General features: G+C 50.7%; 4 protein-coding genes across 4 annotated transcripts; 2 read left to right on the forward strand and 2 right to left on the reverse strand.

Moving 5' to 3' along the window:
- Positions 1-342: 342 nt before the first annotated feature.
- Positions 343-1,756, forward strand: EJ05DRAFT_538367 (uncharacterized protein; the record flags this gene model as incomplete). Its single annotated transcript, XM_033749450.1, has 4 exons — positions 343-421; positions 471-779; positions 1,295-1,382; positions 1,427-1,756. The coding sequence occupies exons 1-4, from the start codon at positions 387-389 to the stop codon at positions 1,754-1,756; spliced, it is 762 nt and encodes a 253-aa protein (XP_033600582.1). The 5' UTR covers positions 343-386.
- A 184-nt stretch (positions 1,757-1,940) lies between these two features.
- Positions 1,941-5,596, forward strand: EJ05DRAFT_476392 (uncharacterized protein). The gene has a single exon (XM_033744018.1). The coding sequence runs from the start codon at positions 2,305-2,307 to the stop codon at positions 5,422-5,424; it is 3,120 nt and encodes a 1,039-aa protein (XP_033600583.1). The 5' UTR covers positions 1,941-2,304; the 3' UTR covers positions 5,425-5,596.
- A 1,138-nt stretch (positions 5,597-6,734) lies between these two features.
- Positions 6,735-8,026, reverse strand: EJ05DRAFT_438973 (heme peroxidase; the record flags this gene model as incomplete). The annotated part of the gene is made up of 2 exons (XM_033741852.1): positions 6,735-6,983; positions 7,031-8,026. 2 exons carry the CDS (start codon positions 8,024-8,026, stop codon positions 6,735-6,737), a joined length of 1,245 nt encoding a protein of 414 aa, XP_033600584.1.
- A 1,658-nt stretch (positions 8,027-9,684) lies between these two features.
- On the reverse strand, positions 9,685-11,416 carry EJ05DRAFT_378676 (uncharacterized protein). Its single transcript, XM_033741208.1, has 2 exons — positions 10,345-11,416; positions 9,685-10,274 (listed from the first exon to the last, which is right to left on the reverse strand). Exons 1-2 carry the CDS (start codon positions 11,335-11,337, stop codon positions 9,747-9,749), a joined length of 1,521 nt encoding a protein of 506 aa, XP_033600585.1. The 5' UTR covers positions 11,338-11,416; the 3' UTR covers positions 9,685-9,746.
- Positions 11,417-12,883: the final 1,467 nt, after the last annotated feature.

The raw sequence follows: 12,883 nt of genomic DNA on the forward strand, positions 1-12,883 counted from the left end.
TCTGGCATACACGCGTGTTTTTAGCGCGCCAGATAAGTACCAAGGTTAGTGGCAGCCAGCACAAACGTCTGACGTGATTCACACATTTCGTCTCTCTATCAGGGCTCAACACCGGACGCAGACGCAGACGCATCTCGAGTGCCAGTGGTGCATCTGATCTTTGTGCACATCGATTGCACGTTTCAAGGTCAATAAAACAGAACGAACTTGTTCAGAGAGGCATAGACTATTACTATACTGCTACTGTCACTGTCGGCTGCGGATAAGGGAAGCTCTTGGAGTACCTGGTGGTACAGCAGTAACCATATTCGTAGGTACATATATATATATATATCAATGAAGAAGGCATCAAAGGTGCACTTATTCACAATTGGATACCCGCTATCATGAGCGATGAGAGCAGCATGCTAGATCTACTGCAGTACGGCCTCATGACCTAGAGAAACAGCAAATGGCAGATGCAACAGCAGGTTCTACCGAATGTGTCAATATGACGCCCTTGTCAAACTCTCTGTCGTTCCCGAGATTGGGAATATCTTCGTATGGAGCTGCGTCATGGAGCCCATGAAGTTAGATAATCAGTACTTTGCAAAGTCTCGACACCAAAATCCAATGATTGAGCTTGGTCAATGTACCTCAACAATGGTAGATTATGATGCCCAAGAGAGCGATTTGGTCGTCGAAAAAGCGATGAATTGTGATGTAACAACGACAAAACTCAACATCATCATGACAAGGAGAGAGATCGGTTTGCTTATACTTACCACATTACGAGTCACGTGAGTCGCGTGGAACCGTGGTAGCGTTATCTTCATACATGATAACATAAGGATGTCAACTACGCTTTGAGCCTTAACCTTGATCAGAGAGAGTCCTGCAGATAGTTAGTGTTGACAATAGCGCAAGCTCCAAGGTTCCATAGCTAGACATGTGATGTAAATGCCTAAGGCAGGTGGAGGTCGAACGATATTCTTTAGCTCTTTACTGTCGTTACATATTACTGCTGGGGACTTGCTGGAATGTCCCCAGACGACAGGCTTTCAAGACGCCCAGATGCGTCCTGTCCTAGGCTGATACCGCAACCGTGGACGAGACCTTGTATACATCTCGTTCCACGAAGAAGCGCTGCCTGGCTGCAGGAGTAAGATTCAAATCGAATCAAGTCCTTGTAGATACGACGGCACGTGAACGATGTCTATAGGTGGTGTTGACGCATGAGTCTTTTACAGACAGTCTGGACAACAAACGACGATCGTCGGCAAGTAGTGATAGCTAGTCAAACGATATACGGCAGGATTCTCGGCGTGATGCCACGAGGCCTTGTAGGCCGAGAGGGGCCCCAGAGTGTTCCTGGAAGCATACTACAGTCTCTAGGCATGATTGTGCGATGTATCTCTGACAGAGTGACACGAAGCTCGGTCTATAGATGGCGGTAGGAGGACTGATTCGTCGCATCCTCCACCATTCGAACCAACCGAGCGGCAGTTCGGTCTGGTCTGCTGCTGCTCCTCGTGGCTTGAATCCGAAGGTGTTGGTCGACCACTCAGATGCAGGTTCTGTCAGTAGCTGGTTTATTGCTTTCCCCGAGCCCTACAGCAAGGCGTCGAGGGAATCAACGTTTCGTGCGTTGTGCCGCCGTTCCTGTCGATCTCTCCCTGCTTGCCGTGCATGTGGTGGTGCCAAGGAGACAGACGCTGCTCTGTTGAGGACGCCTGGCGATGGGAAGATCGGTAGGAGGAGTGGAGGGAGGCTGTAATGTTGGCGTTGGTAGTAGTAATAGCAGGACAAAGGTTGGCTGGTAATTATACAGAGTAACAACAAGAGTAAAGTTTGCACACACGATTGGAGGCGGTGAAGTCGGTAGCCGGATCCAGCGTTAGCGCTCAACCTCTTCATTCTTCCCCATACCACCGTCAACCCACGCCAGGCCAGCACGAATACCCAAGACCCAAAACCGTGTAGAACCCCCCGCGCGTCACTCCTCATGCACTGGTAAGCATCGTCCCCATTGCTCTCTCCGCTCCTCTCCGTCGTCTCCGCTCCCGAGATGCTTTTCCGACTCGTTCCCAGCCCGTGACAACGCGTGTTGCGCTTTGCGGTGGCATCCCTGGCACAGCCGCGCAAGACGTCGCGACTCTTCTGCATCCATCACCTCCCACTAGGGCGCATACACTCCCGCTTGTTTACCTGTCGTCTCTCTGGCGTCTTCTCTGATGAATTCGAGGCTAATCGCGATGATCACACAGATGGAGACGCGCCTTTCTACCCTCCGCTCCTAACTCCATCCATCAGCCCCGACCGACCATGAATAGCTTTGCGCCCGACTTCTCGAACAACAATGGCATGTACAACCAGAATGGCGGAATGCCCAACGCCAATCAAGCCATGTTCGACCCTTCGATGTTTGGCCAGGGCATGCAGAACAACCAGATGCAAAACGGAGGAACCATGTCGCCGGGCTTCCCGAACCAGCCATCATATCAAGTCAACCAAGTAATTCCATCCAAACGGCCGCGACCAAATGAAGAGAATCCGGGTGCTTCACCGCGCCCTGGAAGCAGATCGCAAACACCACAGATGCCATTCCCCGGCTATCAAGGCAATCAGCTCCAGGCCCCAACGCCATTTCAACACCTCCAACAAGGTGGCTCTCAGAACGCGACTCCATCACCAACAATGCAAAATCAACAATTTCGACCTCCAGGCGCTCCACCTCAGCGAGTTAACACCGTTTCGCCAAACCCAAATCCGTATCCACAACATGGCATGGGCATGTCGCCCCCAAATGGCCCCAATTCACGCGTCGGCACCCCACAAAACCACAACATGGGCCAAATGGGCGGGATGAACTTCGTGCCAGGCATGCAGGGCGGTGCGAATCCACAAGCTTTCAACCAGAACTTCGGCGCCGGAAGAGGAATGCCGCAAGGAATGGGAAACATGCCGCAGCTCCCACCACATTTGAATCAAAAGTCGATGGATGTCCAAAAACAGTATCAGATGCAAATGCAGCACCAGCAACAGCAACTAGCTGCTGGAATGGGCATGCAACAACGCCATCCTGGGATGAACCCGATGTTCAATGCACAAGGCCCAGGACCTGGACCGGGACAAGGACAAGGACAACCGCAAGGCATGCCACCCGGAGCAATGCGCCCAGGCCCACCGAACCCAGGCGGAGGTGCAGGCCAGCCACAACAGTTCCTCGCGCAGGTTGCTGCTTTTATGCAGCGAAATGGACGGCCATTCAATCATTCGCCAGTAGTCTGCGGACAGCCCGTCAATCTGGCAAAGCTCTTTCAACCAGTCATTAGGCAAGGGGGATCTGCGGTAGTGACACAGCACAACGCTTGGCCTCAGATCGCGCAGATGATGGGTTATCCTCCACAAAACTTCCCTAGCGCGCCTGCTGAACTCAAATTCGTGTACGAGCAGAATCTCGGGCCTTATGAGAGCGTTCACCTGCAGAAGGTACAGCAAAACCGTGCACAAGCTGCACAACAAGGGCAAATGCCTGGTGGAAGTCAGCCACAAATGTCGCCAACACGGCAGATGCCAGGAACACCACAAAATCTACAGGCAGCGCAACAGCATGCGCAACAACAAGCGTACATGCAGCAGCTGCAGCGTGCCCAACAGCCCCAGCTCGAACACTCCACACCCGGTCGAAATGTTTCCGGCTCGTCCGCGAATGGTTGGAGTCCACAGGCCGACCAAACACCCAGCAGGACACCGAACGCGATGAATCAGGCACAAAGAAAGAGTATGGAACGGCCACTGCAATCGACACCGCCTCACGGCCAACATGCCGGATTTCCCACACCGTCTCCAGGACCTGAACAGAAGTTTGAACGAGCTCCCACATCAGAACCCGTCGGTCCAGTGCAGCCAAACGGTGTGCAGCATGAGCTCAGCATCAAAGTCAATCATGGTACAGAATACCACCCGAAAACACGATACTTGGTTGATACCCATGGAGGTATACCTGTGGAGGAAGCTGCGAAGATGGGAGAGGATATTGCACGAGCCAAGCCTACCGCACCTATGGTCGAAGAAATGGGTGTCATTGATATCCGGGCGCTGAGCTTGAGCATTCAATCAGGTATACATGCTGAGGTTAGACACGGCCTCGATGACCTTGCCAGGATAACGTGTGACCAACGATGCCAACTCGAACTGGAGAGATCCGAAGATTTACTCGATATCTTGATCGACTGCGCGGAAGAACAGGTCGAGCTCCTCGCCGATGGCGCACCCGAGGTTTCTGATATCATCGACCTAAACTCTTATGAAGACGTTCTGCGCAATTGCAAGCAAGAAGTGGAGTCGCTGCAAGACATACCCGAATTTGGGAGTCCAGAGTACGAACTCAATAGTGCAGCCAATAAACTGCTCGCAATCACGGTGATACTTCGAAATCTGTCGTTCTTTGAGTTTAACCATCATCTTCTTGCCGGCCCAACTGTATACAAGTTCCTTTCCAACACCATCCGGCTGATGGGCACTCGCATTCTCCTCCTACGGACCCATGTCAACACCTTCGACTTTATGAAAGACATTGTCACTTTCTTTTCAAATACGACACACGTCATGGGATTACCGTCTCGAGAAGACGCTTTTAACATATTGCACTTCCTCCTCGCTTTCGCTCCGACGCCAGCTCCTAGTACTCCAGTCCGCTTCACGCCTTACGATCCCTCCATCCACAAATATCTCCCCGCTGCAGTCGATTGTCTCGCAAAACTACTCGCCCGCGACGATCCGAACCGTGCCTACTACAAGAATATCTTCGCTCTCGACGCGGCGTCCTCTCCACCGTACGATCTCCTCACTCGATCATTCGCCCTCGCCATTTCTGTCGCACCTACACGCAACGCCCGGTCCCTCCGTCCCATCGACCTCAAAATCTCCGAAGCCCGCAAGCCATACTTCACACAGGGCATGCTCGCAGCCGATATCCTCTCTTCACTCGCGCCCGGGCCCGAATCAGGTCTTGCCCGTTCATGGCTTGATGCCGAGGATGGCTGGGCCGCCAGCCTAGTTCACTTCGCCCTCGATCTGCTGCACGACCACGCTGCGCCACCTCCTGGACATCGCGGTCAGCGCCCGCCCGAAATGCAGGATCAGGGATTCAAACAGATCACGCACCGTGCGCTCACGATGTTGAAACGGCTAGCAGAGAAGAGTAGCGTGGATGATTCCTCAGTGCATCTGTCACATGAGAACGGACACGATGAGTCCGATGAGGTGAATGGCGAGAATTCAGACACCCATCAGGAGCAACGGACGAGCTCGAAGGGCGGATTGAGATTTGCAGCAAGTCTGGTGCCAAAGGTAGAGACGCTACTGGGCGCACACTTGATCCAGAGCGTCGATGGGGCCGGGCTCAGCAAACTGGTGCGTCTGGGCGATTCTATCAGATGAAAAACAGGCAATTTCGACAACAGTGAAAGAGTACTGGAAGGAAAGCGGGAGAATGCATGCAAAATGTAAAAGGGACCCGATTGCGTCATTGTCTTTTAGGAACAGGTGCATGGAGCTTTTGGCAGTGGCAATAGAAATTCATAGGATAACGGCGGGACACATTTTGACGGGGTGACTTTGTTGGGTTGCGCGCTTGTTTGCTTTTTTTTATTGTTTGGGAAATGATTATGTTGGAGGACGAGAGGAGGAGGAGGAGTTCTTCTTATCTTTTGGAAACCATTGATAAAAATCCTCTTTTTTTGACTGCAAATGACGCCGGTGTAGGAAGTGTGTTTGTGTAATACTACTGTTTTGAGAGAATGAAAAAAAATATACATATATAACCTTTGACGAACTGTGCGAAATCTGGAAAGCAGACACTTTCACTGTCGAACGAACTGGACTTGAGGATGTTCTTCTGGACAAATACGGCCCTCATGTATCTCAGATCATACATTGAATAGTTGCGGCTGAGACTTATTGGCAGAATGCAGAGTCATATTCGTTCTCCAACCCCCTCTCTAACAAGTCTCTTGACTCGTTATCCTAGAAAATGAATAATACTACATGAGCCGCGGAGGCATAGATTGTCATATGTCGATAGAGAAAATTTATACTGGCGTCACTATTAGAATTAAGTGGCTTTTGGAAGATGTTGTATGCTTGTCCCTAGTCTGATTCGTAGGCAGCCATTTCAAGACTGTGTATTCTCACTGAGTTAGCTCTTGGGTCGCAGATACATAGAGTGATTATATTTATGCTTGATTATAATGTGCTTATCCTTAGATATAATAGTAGCCAAATTTATACGCGGAAGGAGCTTGTGATTCAAGTGAGTTATTTGGGTTTGCAAGAATACGGACTAGCCCCAATTCTGCCCTATCTTAGAGTCATAGTGTTCCGGTATGAGAGTAGTTAGAGAAGTACGAAGATTGGGAGACGATAAAGGTGTATTATATGAGAGTCAACCTGTCTAGGAGCAGTCCTTATAAGAATACCTAGATGCACATGATCTTGATATAGCACTGGTGTTGATGCACAGAAATTTCTGCACAGGACAGAAGTGTCGCAAAGCACTGTGCGGACTATAGAGGCATAATAGATGTTAACGTTGTTGGAATATGATATATACATGGAAATAGGTCTGAATAGCCAACTAGGCCGAAAGCGGTAGGCGTGTTCGTCTCGCACCGGCAAGTAATGAAAACCTCTATAAACACCGGTCACATCTTCTCCTGCTAAGATTCTGCTCCCGCACACACCATAGACAGTCATATCCTCCCGCCGAGAACATTCTTGAGTATCGGAAGGATACTCCCCACAAGCTCCAGGAGTGACTGTGCGTCGTCGATGTATTTTCCCAGCTGCGGATATTTTCCGGATAGCCACAAGGTAAGATACAACTGGTCTGGCGCAGTGTATGACTTCTTGGCTGGCGGCAGTACCTTCGTACATTCCTTGAGAGAATTTATATTCTTGACGCCCAGTAGACTCAGGCGAACATACTCTTGCGCATAGTCCTGCATCGATTAGTAAGACAACAGGATCACGCAGCAATAACACTCACCTCGTTCCAGTGACTCTGACCATTGACGAACTCGTTCCACTCACTGGAAGCTCTTGGATCTTTGCTCAAGGCAACATCACTCGCAAACTTGAACACTCTGACGGGCGGGTTTGGCTGCAACGTCTCGCCGTAGAACTTCACGTCCCATACTCCTGGAGTGCTATCCTGAGGGTCGCCGTCTCGCGATATGTTGACGAAGTGCTGCTGGCTTGTTGTGTGCGCTCCCACGAGAGCGACCAAGCCGTGTGGATCAATGGTTTTTTGCCGGAACATGTCGATGAGCTTGTCCGCTGAGTCGTTCACACCCGGTAGCAGTCCTTCTGGGTTGGCCTTGGGGTTATCTATGCGTCCAACATACGACTTGATTCGTGGACCAAGAGGACACACTACAGTCGCCACTGTGGCTCCGAACTGGATCATGTCTGCCATACTGATACCATAGGGCTGGTACTGCTTGTACCATGCCTTTGTGACGGCGGCTATATCCTGGAGTCCTTTGTTGTCGACACGGTCCAGCTCGTTGGTGAGAAGGATACTGCCGTCTGCTCCACCAAAAGCAGAAGTTTTGCTCCAGGCCCCTGCATCGTGGAACCCTAGACGAACAGCCGCACGCGCAAACCTAGTGCATCGTCCAGAAGAGCCGGCGAACTTCTTGATCATGGCCAAAGACAACCATTTGTATGCACAGCACGTGTCTGCGGCGCAAGCCTTCGATCCCAAGGGCGGCGTTATGGTAGTATCTATCGTAGACGATTCTGCCGAGCCCGTTCCCAGCAGTATGGATTTGATGTCGGCGGCAACAGGCGTTAGCTGCGAGTCGGAGAGTGTCAGTAGATCACCGATGAGCTCCTTTGGTTCGTCTCCATCGTTATTTGTTTGACGCTTGCCCATGGACATCACGTCCTTCAGGGTTGTGGTCATTCCGGGCCAAGAGAGAGCATATTGGATGTGGAAGAGGAAAAGGGAGGTAAGGACTGCGAATATTGAGGCCTTCATCATGGCCAGTTAATGGCAAAGGGGTATCAACGAGAGACCAGAAAAAAAAAGCAATGACCGGTAGTGCAAAGTGATGACGAAGATGAATCGAAGAGAGAGAAAGAATGGATGCTGGATGCTGCTCGTGTGTTGAACACACAGATGCAGATTACAAGACCTAAATACAACACATCAACAACCCTTCGCCTCCGACTACTTGTCCCATCCTAAAGGGGACATTGGATAGCCACCACTGTACAGACCTGCATCTCGCCTCTGCCACACAGCATCCACAACATACGACTTCGCACTTCCTCGCATACGAAATCCCCATCCACAACGCAGTTCTCATACGTTCCAGATCCAGCTCTTCCACAAGGCGACCAGTCATATCACTCCCATTACCGAGACCAGCCAGGGCCCTCGAAACAACATAGCAGCAGCATAAAACAAGCTCCCCCGGCGCCCCCGTATCGTACGCCACCAGACAGGGCACTATCGTCAACATACCTTCCACCGCACGGCCCACGCGCCGAGCCCAGAACCAAACACAACAGCAAGCAGCACGCACCAGACTGTAATACCCAGAAGGACGGAAAGGGTGGCAAGGAAAAAAGGAATCGGGAGTTCGGCGAGTGCGTCCCGAGGCGCATGTGGATACTTACCCCTTCCATGCGTGCACAGCTAATTATACATTCAATCCGTATCCCGCTTCTGCACCCCTGCTTGATTCTTGAAATTCGCAGGCAATGTTCGTATGTATGAAAGAATCAATGACGCGCGCCTCGCGTGTCAGCGCGTCAGCATACCTACTTGCCTGCCTGCCTGCCTGTCTGCCTGACATACGAACACGATGATGCTGCATCTGATCCTATCCATGCACGTGGTCAGAAGCCGCAGCAGTAATACAGAGCATGTAGTGTTGCATTTTTCACGTGCCGCCCCCGGACCTTCCCGTTGCCAAAATCACACACACACCCTTTTCTCTTTCAATTTCAAGTCACGAGAACGTAACAGTCACACACACACACACACACACCGCATCGATAATCACAGCAAATCGGGATCGAAAGCAAAAATGATAATCTAGACTTTTCTCCCGCTTCGGCCGTGCCTGCCCTGCCCGTTCAGTCGGTTACCGGCAATACGATATCATAGTAGCCCGCACGTTCCTTGTTACTGGATATAGATAGTTAGGCTATTGTTTACTAGACAGATTAAGCAATTTAATTATTAGTCAGGTACTAGTCTGCTCCCCCCGGGAAATTGTTGGGGAGGGGAGGAGGAGGAGGAGGAGGAGGAAGAGGGAAAACATTCGCCCAGATTGCGCTCCAGACTTTCCTTCGGGTGCTGAACTGACATGCTAGACGACCCGACAAGGTCTGTAATTATGTACTGTACTGTATGTATGTAGATAGAAGGTGGCTGATTACCTACAACAGCGCTACGAGGCCCGGAAATGAGGAGGCGTTTTCGATTGCTGCTGATAAAGTTAGAATCGTCAAATTATACTAGTAAACAGTAAATTGTGCTAATGTTATATCTATGGCTCGTCAATGTACGACATGCAGCTACGCTTTTTCCGGGTTTTTGATACGTATATACATATATCGATAGTAGTAGGGTATAATATATCGTGCCACCTCCTCCCGGGCCCGAGACCATCTCCTGAACGCCTTGAATGCATTTAAAACGATAATGATAATAACCATCCACAGCAGCTGTAGTATATGTCCCATGTTCAATCAAACCTGTACGCCCCAGCCCACGGCTTCTTGCACCTCCCCAGGCGCTCCTTGAAAGCCGTTATCCGCTCTAGCATCCAGCCCGACGTCGGCCGCGCGCTTTTCAAAAACTTGGTGATATCCTCGCTGTCCCGTTCAACATGGTGGATAGTGTCCAGACTCGGATCCAAGGAGGAGCTCGAGTCGAGATTCGGATCTGACAAGCTCGACTCGACATCTTCAAGATTCGGGCCTGGCGAGCTCAAGCCGATGGTATCGAGGCTCTGCTCGGGGAAAAAATCGGGCGAGATGGCCTGGCCCAGACGGACGACGTGGTTCGTGCGGCAGGATCCTGGTGCGAAATGCCACTGCATGCACTTCCTGTTCATCTCGCAGAGCTTGCGGCAGTGGTCGATGGTGGGCGGGTGGAAGGGGGTTTGCACGTCGTTGGACATGTTGTCCCAGTCCAGGCGCTCGGATTGGATTTCGGGGAGGATGAAGGCATCGAACATGTGGCGGTGGTAGATTGTCTGGTTGGCTAGGTGCTGGGAGTGTATATCAGCACTGTATCACATATTTCGAGCCGTACACATATGGTATGGGCAGAAAACTTACCGGTGAAGTGATCCACGCCTGCTCGAATTCCCATACCCTTCGGATCCAATTCGGGGGCATATGGTGATATGTCACGACGGGATGACACCAGTGATTTTCGGTGAAATCTAGTGTGTATGGTGTCTCGCCCTGGATCATGGGGAACGCCTCGGTAAGCTGCAATCCCACTTTCCGGAATGCTACGCTTAACGCGCGATCACCAGCCCAATCGTCGCCTGAGATCTTTTCAAATAGCTCGATGTTACGGGCTTGCTTCTCGACTAGCATCTGCATCGCTGGCTGTGAGATGATGATGCCACTGCCGCCGTGCCCAAACTTGACGGCGCCGCCCCATGTCTGACCTCCAATATACATGGGCTCGCTGGGATCCAGCGTGTTAAGCCAGTGTAAGATATTGCTCCATAGGATAGAGGTGTCGGCTTCAATGACGACGTACCACTTTGCGGAAGGACGCATAGCGTATGCCTTAGACATCAACGGCAGAAACTTCCACTTATCCAGATTCCACGCCTTGTCACGCACACTGGATTGGCGGCCATGTGTCTCGATGAGCGCAGAAATATTCCTGCCTTCGGCTTTGTACCTGTGTAGGTCATGGTAGAAATCTAGCTCTGGGTACTCTTTCAGTGCGACCTCACTGAGGTCATCGAGGGCATCGTGGACCGGGAGACCTTGAATCTCCTCCTCTAGATCGGAAAAGATGGCAAAGTCGGGGACACAATGCAGTGTCGTCTCGAGATGGATCGGAAGCCTATGATGGACCTCGGTCGCGCCCGTCCGTACTATAACAAACACGTCCTCGGCGCCGGGCAGGTGTGCGCATGGCAAATCTGCTGGCGTCCACTTCGTAGTCGAATGCAGGACAGAGCGACGCCAGGAATCGAGCGAAGGATGTGGGAGAAACTCAAGATAGACGACAAAGATGAGGAATGTTAGTAGAGGAATGATTCCTCTTCGCCGCGACGGCGCAGAGGGTGGTGACCAGGCCATCATGTTGTCGCTCGCTTCAAATCACACACTTTTTCGCAGAGGCCAGATAGCCCACAGACGTAAAACGCAGGATTCGATTCGTGTCAGCTCATCGATCGTTGCTCAGTCGTCGTACAAGGCGCAGACGAGTACGACTGTTCGTACGTGTTTATGATCACCCCGTCAGGACAATCGCCGGGATAGACACGAGAATAATGATAGAAGGTAAGGATCACCGTACAGGGTGTGAAGGCACACGTCCACAGCATCATCTATAAAAGCAGCCGCGAGGGGTGATCGCCCCACGGAATTACCGTGTATTGAGGTCTCGACATGGCAGTACGAGTCCCGATGCGTCGAGGCATACGGAACACGGTCTTGTGGCGCCGGACTAGGGGGGTCGCGAACACGAACGTGAGGTTTTATCAGGGGATCACCGTGAGACTTCGGACGCTTATGCAGTCTTCGTGTTTGTTTCGAATAGTGATGCATATAGTAGTTGAGCGAGTTTGAAAGACCGCCATAACATAGTATTTGATGGGAGATGCGCTTCCACAATGTGCCTGTCGTGTTGGTGAAGATAAAGGTGGAAGATAGTGATGTCTTCGTTTTTGGTGGCTGATCTGGACTTGCGGGCGATATATGCACTAGTCCTAATTTGACTAAGGGTAGTGAAAGTCATGATAGGCCTCTTTGTCAGGCTGCATTAGCGTAGAATATGTTGTCCCTCGAGTGCATCTTCGTTTCCTTGTTCTTAGGATCGAATTACTCCAATTCTGTATCATCAAATGAAGCATTCGAGCCAACATCGCAGCTCTCTACAATGGAATCTCCACCAATGTGCCCATCGACCCCTGATTCTGACTCCTTTATCGTACCATAAAACCTCTTATATTCTTCATTGGCCTGTCCATTGACTCTCCCGTATCAAGGAAGTTGACGATCTTTGACGCGATAATCTTGAGCCAGAGCTAACTAAAGATTCGGACGTCGTGATGTCAACTTGAAGTCTTGAAGCTGTCGTCCTGCTGGTTGGAAGCGCAGCTTCATTCAATTATGACTGTCTGGTACCTCTCCAACAGCGAGGATTTACTATACTCGATATGCCATCTTTGTTCTTCTAGACCATAAGTCCCATAGTCACGACATAAGCACTCCATCGAACCGCAATTCCTAACTCCCCAGCTTTTCCAAAGACTTTGCGCCAGACCCGGTCAGTAGTAAGGTCGAGAAACAAGTCGAACGAGTTGCAATACAATTATCTCTGATATTGTATCCATAATTCCCATAGGACAGCATATAGTATTACTCTCTTCGAAGAACATGCTCAAGCTCAAAAGCAGTCTGTAAGAACTCCAGTGTAGTCCAGATCGTGGCGATTAAATCGAGACATGACGTTCCATACGATAGGTACCCTTTGTTCCAGAACACATTAGCAGACATATAACATCATGAGAATGAAATCGAAGATATATAGTGTTCGACCAAGCATGCTATAGCAATAAGTGATCTTGTTACCCCTCCCGGATAACACTAGGTATACACAACAGTCCAACAACAGGGATCCCCG

Source organism: Pseudovirgaria hyperparasitica (genome assembly GCF_010093815.1).
Source record: "Pseudovirgaria hyperparasitica strain CBS 121739 unplaced genomic scaffold EJ05scaffold_8, whole genome shotgun sequence".
In the NCBI taxonomy this organism is placed as follows: Eukaryota; Fungi; Ascomycota; class Dothideomycetes; order Acrospermales; family Acrospermaceae; genus Pseudovirgaria; species Pseudovirgaria hyperparasitica.